General features: G+C 39.9%; 1 protein-coding gene across 1 annotated transcript in view; it reads left to right on the top strand.

Annotated features, from left to right (window-relative positions):
* Window positions 1-965: 965 nt before the first annotated feature.
* Window positions 966-6,970, top strand: part of LOC103087859 (uncharacterized) — a 207,545-nt gene continuing 201,540 nt past the window's right edge. Inside the window, 2 exon segments of the mRNA XM_082931383.1 lie at window positions 966-989; window positions 1,649-1,873. Coding sequence (XP_082787509.1) covers window positions 966-989; window positions 1,649-1,873 — 249 coding nt within the window.

The following is a 6,970-nucleotide window of genomic DNA, read 5'->3' as shown; positions in this document are numbered from 1 at the left end:
TTTCCCTACTTGGCTGACACTTGCTCTGAGGAAGGTTGTAAATGCAGGAGAGATTGTGGTATAATTCCCCAGACTGGCCTTTCTGCCCCCTAGTCACCATTCGATTATCTTCCAAATTGCTGTGTTTCAGAGAGATAAAGATTTTTTATGGCTTGCTGACTGGAAACAACAAGAGCCAGCAAAGAGATGGCTGAGGGGCCATGCATAGTAATTCCATTGGTAAATGACAAAACCTTTGTTTGTATGACATTTCCAAAATTACTGCAGAAGATGAATCTAAAATACAAAATGTCACATTTGGCATATGCAAAACTATCACAGCATATCTCAGTCTAAAATTCATAGAAGCATTTAATTTAGAATGTGTTTAATAACTCGGTCTGCCTGCATCAGTAATCCTGCCTTGAGGTTTAAAGAGATTGTCTTGTTTATTCACATGGTGTTAATTTTTAAAATATTTTTGGAAATCAAAATACTAAGGTTAAGTCTCTATTGTTAATTAAGATTTTCTAATTAAACCCAAAATAATTGTTATTCTGATTAGTGTTTAAGTCTGAGTTGTATGAAAAAACAAAAGAAGTTTAGCAACTTTCACTGTTGGTTTAACTATGATTTGATCCCAGAAGCATACTTTCTATATGGAAATATATATTATCTCTCACAAAGTAAAGTCTAGGCAGGATTAAAAAGGGCTTACTGTTAACTGCAGATTAACGGGTGGTGCTACCAACACAGGTAGTTAGGAGAGTAACCTGATTCCAAAAATAACATTAATTTTGTTTAAAGCATGATGTAACAGAGAATTTTTCAAGGTCAAATTATTCTGAAGACTATTAGGTGGAAAACATGACTTTCTGACATTTGAGTTATTAATAATCCCAGTTTAATTTTTGTGTATTCTGAAACAATAGTCCACTAAAAACCTTATCAATTTGTACCTACTTTTCAACATTTACCAAAAATGAATGGCCTATTTGTCCCAGCCGAAGGTAAGCAAAGAAATTCAAATGTCCTGTAAAATATTCTTCAGTCATATACTTCAGTTACATGCAATTTATGCCAAGTTTTAGGTTAAAGCACATAGAAACGCTCTTCTTTCTTTATTTTTTGAATCTCACTTGAAGGCTGTGGGGCAAGGTGACCTCATGTTCAAATTAAATACAAGTATTTGATCAGGTGAGGTGTTAGTCTGACCTGTTTTGCACATCACTAATCAATGGGGTCCATGGTCTGTGATTAGTATGAGAGGTAAGGGCTGTCACCTTTCAAGCTTACTGCCCATGTTCACCCATCCCAGGTATCTTAAGAGGCCCACTGTGTGGTTTTTAGAAGTGTTGGTTTCCTGTTCATTCTATCTTATTATAATAGATGAATGGTTTCTGATGTCACAGATCATTAACATACCACACTTAAAAACTGGCTCAACTTTCCCTCGCATAATCGGTAAGCTTGCCTTTTGACCCCCTAATTACATGTCGTGTGTCCTCCTCTGTTATCACGGCTAATACCTGACAATTACAGGTTGAGTAAAAATAATTGTCTATTTTTCCCTCCCTGAGAAGCACACTGTGGCTAATTGTGTGGGTTTTCCCAGTTCCTGCATCATTCAAGAAATTCAAGAAACCTGTCTTTTCTTTGGGTTGAGCAGAGTCGGTCACCTCAGCCTCTTCAAATACAGATGAAATGCATAAGGGGTCTCAAGAACAAGGCTCCCCAAGGCTCCTACTTCCTCAAAGTGTCCCTGCTTGGTCGACCAGGTGGCCGTGTCTTGCCGTGGTGCCTGACAGAGCAGCTGAAGACCAGAACACACCCAGTGAGGCATGATGGAAATTTTTATGATGCGGGGCTGTATTTCCACGAAAGCCTTTATGTGGTAAGCTGGTCTTTTTGCACATGTACCACTATCTGCTCCTATCTGTCCAGCTTTTCACCTCTAGAGATGGTTTTAGGTACTCAGCTTTGTGTAGTAAACAGAAAGGATTTCATTCATTCATTCAGCAAATACCCAATAAGCACTCAGTATGAGCCAAGCACTGTGTTGTGGCCAGCACATGGACACCCTTAGTCCTGGGTAAAATGGAATGCCATCCTTCTTTATCAAGATCATTACTGTGGATTCTTGGTATAATTCTTCACCTTTTCAGGATTTACATGAGAAGAGGTCACTAACGTGTGTATTTTATGTGCGGTATGTATATACATTTGTAGGCAGCCAGGGACACTGATTTTAGGTGAGAACCCAGATTTAGGTAAGAAGAAATGTTGGAGGTTGTTCAGAGAATAGATTATGGATATAGGGGAATGTGTTTACCAAGCAAAGAGAACCTGGAGGAGACAGTGCTGGGCGAGAGAGGAAGGGGGAGGTAAGATTAGAGAGTGTTCCTGGATGCAGGGATGAGAAGTGGGGGTCCAAGATCTTCAAGTCACCTTTGGAAGGAGAGAGGATAAGCTTAGCTTTCTCTGGGGCATCAGCACCAGACTGACGAAGACAGGGAACTCCAGCCCAAGGAGAAGAAAAGAAGGGGCCGGGTTAGTCCCAGAACCCTTATTGTGTGCTGGCGCATTAGATGCCAGGCATCAGAATGGACTGTTTGAAAATATAGAATTGCTTTTTATACTATTAATTTGAAGGAATAAGACAAACATTGTAAGAATCAGTGTAGGTAACACAAGGCCCCCGAGCTGACAAGACTCACTGAGGAACCGAGCCTCAGTTGGCTCACCTGTGAAATGGGAATAAAAATATGTGCCTATCAGAAGCACTACAAAAAATGACTGAGATGATTGTGGAAATACACACTGTCAATACGTAGTAAGAATTCAGAAGCTTCTATGATTATTATTGTTATAATTATTCTGTCTCTTTGATGGGGAAGCCCATAAATGCTTTCTAGGGGACTTTCATTTTAATATATATGATGAATGCTTATATCTTGAACAACTTTTGAATTAACCTTTGCTTGAGAACAGTGGTGGTTAACAATTTCTTCTCTAACAAATTATCCCAAAAGCCTTGTTAAGATGTGTGAGATACATGTGAGAGGTGTAAGTCAGGGGTGGGTATGGAGAGGACTTACCTGCTGGGGGAGCCCACTGTCCCCTTAGAACCAGACTCTGAGGACAAGTGACACGAGGGCAGCAGATGTAATTCAGCCCCTGACATGATATCTTGGTTTTCACTATTTATATCAGAGAAATTTCAGGAATGTGGTGCTAGCTAAGATTTTAGTTAATAATTTTTAAAAAGGTCTAATCTGTACTTAATGGGCAGCTACATTCTTTTGGTACATTTTAATTAAGTACCTACCATTTTAAATCTTGGAGCTAGGCTACCAAATATACCATTCGAAGAGCTTGCTATCTAGAGCCATCTGCATAAATAGCTGTTTTACATTGAAAAGCACTATAAAATGTTCTTTTTATTGTTATTATTGGTTTAGATGCCCATCCCCAGCTCCCCCCATACAGGTGTGAACTCTGAGTGCAGAAGCCACGTATATTGCTATGTTTGCTTTGAGCATATTCCATGCATGTTGATGAGTAATCTTAACAGAGAGTGCTACAGGTTAAATGTCAGGAGGGATTAGAGGATGAAGAGGTGCATCAAGAATGTCTTCAGTGGGCTTCCCAGGTGGCGCAGTGGTTGAGAGTCCGCCTGCCGATGCAGGGGACACGGGTTTGTGCCCCGGTCTGGGAGGATCCCACATGCCGTGGAGCGGCTGGGCCCGTGAGCCATGGCCGCTGAGCCTGCGCGTCCGGAGCCTGTGCTCCGCAACAGGAGAGGCCAGAACAGTGAGAGGCCCGCGTACCGCAAAAAAATATAAATAAATAAAAAAGAAAAAGAATGTCTTCAGGGACAGGGAGCAAAACCACTAAGAGACGGATGTTGCCCAAAAATGTTCACAGTGTTGAAAAGCGCATCAAGTCCGTAGGGGAAAGCAGAGGCCGGTTTTTCCTCAAACACTGAAATGCATTTTCCCCTTTTCCCCTTCCTGCCAAACAGAACAAAAAGTATCTTGGAATAGCTGAAATAACAACCCCAAATTTTCTTTCCCTGTGTCAGAAGCAAACAAACCAAAATAATTACTTTCTGCCACAACCAAGGAAAATTTATTCAAGAGCCTGACAAAATGTCACTGAATTATATCCATCCCTTTGTATCACCTAGCAAAATCCTGGATCCCCAGAGAAATCTATTAGGGTGTTTCACATTCAGTGTATGTAAGAAAAGTACAAAAATTCAGGACAAAAACAAAAACAAGAAAAGCACTCTAGAACTTGACAGGAAAGAGAAGTCATCTGACGCTGTTTGATTTCAGAATAAAAATGCTGTTGCTCAAAGTTCTGTTCATTCCACTGGGTTCTAACAAATTTTTCCACTAACCACACAATTCTGCCTGCCAGTCACTCTGCTAGCAGTTTGTGGGAGACTGACAGGTATAACAGCAAGGTTTAAAGAAATGTCAGTTTTCAATAGTAGGAATACACACACAAAAACACACAAATGTGCTTGTGTATGTAACTGATATAGGGGCACCTAAGATATTTACATCATTTCTTTTCATGTACAAGCCTAAGACAGGGTCATTTCTCCATGAACAGGAGAAGTTGGCTTCATATGGTTGTTTGAGAGTGCAGGACATCTTACCTATGTTAACCGAGGAGAGATGGTCAGCTATTCCTACACAGACAGGAGGGACAGAGAAGGTATTGCCCAAATGAAAGGGCAAGTCTTCATTACAGGAGAAGCACTGAGTCTGCTGAGGAAATGTCTGCATTATACATCTGTAAGGTTACATTGTTAATGGAGCTTGGAATGAGGGTACAATGTTATAGCATCAAAGGTGGCTTCTCTTTGGTATCAAGCTGGACCAGGAGGCAAACAATTGAAGGTTAAGGTGAAAAATTTGCTTATAGGGTTTGATAAGCCTCTAAGTGAGGCAGCAGATATATTGATTGGTAAGCCCAAGGTAATAGCCCTCCAAACATCCACGGTCCTACTTCTGATACTATCATTTGGATTTTGTCCCAAATATTTACACACTTTAACATCCATTTTCCTGTATTGTAAGATGGAGATGTTCAAATATGATGAACTGACTAATTTCAGCTTCAGTCCCCTCATGTAAAATGAGGTAATAACAACTCCTTTATTTGAGATACTGTAAGAATCGTATTAAATTAAATTGTTATGGAGTCTAAACTTAGTCCCATCTTACTTGAAGATATTGAATAATTCCTTGGTAGAGACATTTGGAACCTATGTATCTCCTGACATTAACCTTGGAATTCTCTCACATAGAAACATTGCCTTCTTTGTAGATTGTATTCATTAACAGAAATGAGGCTAGGATCTTTGGGAAGAAACATTCCAAAAAATATGCCTCTCGACTTTTGGTTCTGGCAGGGTGATAAACTAAATTAAATGTTTAGATTATCTTACTCTACCATCCTGCCAGAATCAGAAGTCAAAGGCATATATCGCTTTAAGATTATGTTCTATAAATATCTGGAAATTTTAAATGAGATGTTAGCTAAAACCTTTTAGATGCATTAGATAAACATTCAAGAAAGAAAGGGATCTCCCTGGTAACCAGAAATGAAGAGGGAATTGTAAACCATACAGGGAGTGGGTAAACAGAGGCTCTGGCTGCCTGGGAGAGGGGAGAAGAAATGATCAATCTTATTAATCTAAAATTTTGAATTTCAGTAACCAGTCAGGAGATGAGGCCTTGGGCCCATTAGGTATGGAATGTTGAAAGAAAGTCTCTTGCATAAATCTAGGATATTAAAGACTCGTCTAAAATAGATAGACTAGACCAAAAACATCTTCCCACAATAGAGGGGAAATAACAAGAAACTTCTCTTTCTCTATCTAGCCTCTGATTTAAATTTTATTTCTCTTGATGGAAAAAAATATACTAGTTGAAATTAATAAGTCCAAGGATGTATTATACAGACGAGACCCTCTCAGTGGAGAACCAATGAGTTGGAAGCCAGATCTGAGGAAATTTCCTAAACTAAAACACAGAGAAAAAGAAATGGAAAAAGTGATTTGAAAAGACATGGGAGAGAAGGTCTAACATATGTCTTATAAAATTTTCAGAAGTAGAGGTAGAGAGGAAGGGAGAATAAACATTACCTAAAGAGATAACAGCCACTAATTTCCCAGACTTGCTGGAAGACACAAACTCTCAGATTAAGGGAGCAGAACAAAGTAAAACAATCCACATGTGGACACATTGTAGTGACACCGCAGAGAGCAACAGTAGAGGACTAAAGACAATTGAATAATATATGCAAAATTCTGGGAGAAAATTAATTTAAAAAGATATTTACCTAACCTATCATTCAAGAGTTGGGGCAGAGATGTTCCAAGTGAATAGAAGCGTTTTTGACTAAGAATATTGTGTTAGTTTCCTAAAGCTGCCAAAACCAAGTACCACAAAGCTAGTGGCTTAAAACTAAGAATTTTATTGCCTTACAGTTCCAGAGGCCAGAAGTCTGGACTCACGGTGTCAGCAGTGTCATACTCTCTCTCTGAAGATGCTTGGGAAAAACAGTTCTGTGCCTCTTTCCTAGCTTCTGGTAGCCCCAGGTGTTCCCTGGCTTGTAGGTGCATCGCTCCAATCCTCTGGCTTCCTATGGCATTCTCCCTGTGTGTTTATCTTCGCCTCATCTTTCTTCTATATGTGTCTGACTGTATCCAAATGTCCCCTTTTTATAAGGACACCAGTCATATGGGATTAGGGTCCACAGTGATGACTTCATCTTAACTGGGTTACATCTGCAAAGATCTTATTTCCAAATCAGGTCACTTTCTGAGGTACTGGGGGTTAGGGTTCTTCTTTTGGGGCACACCATTTAACCCATAACAAATATACCCGTCACAGGACCTTGCTCAAAGAATTAACAAAGGGGCTTCCCTGGTGGCGCAGTGGTTGAAAGTCCGCCTGCCGATGCAGGGGAC

This window comes from Lipotes vexillifer, unplaced genomic scaffold, assembly GCF_000442215.2.
Source record: "Lipotes vexillifer unplaced genomic scaffold, Lipotes_vexillifer_v1.1 scaffold444, whole genome shotgun sequence".
NCBI lineage: Eukaryota > Metazoa > Chordata > Mammalia > Artiodactyla > Lipotidae > Lipotes > Lipotes vexillifer.
This window is presented reverse-complemented; position numbering and strand designations above follow the sequence as displayed.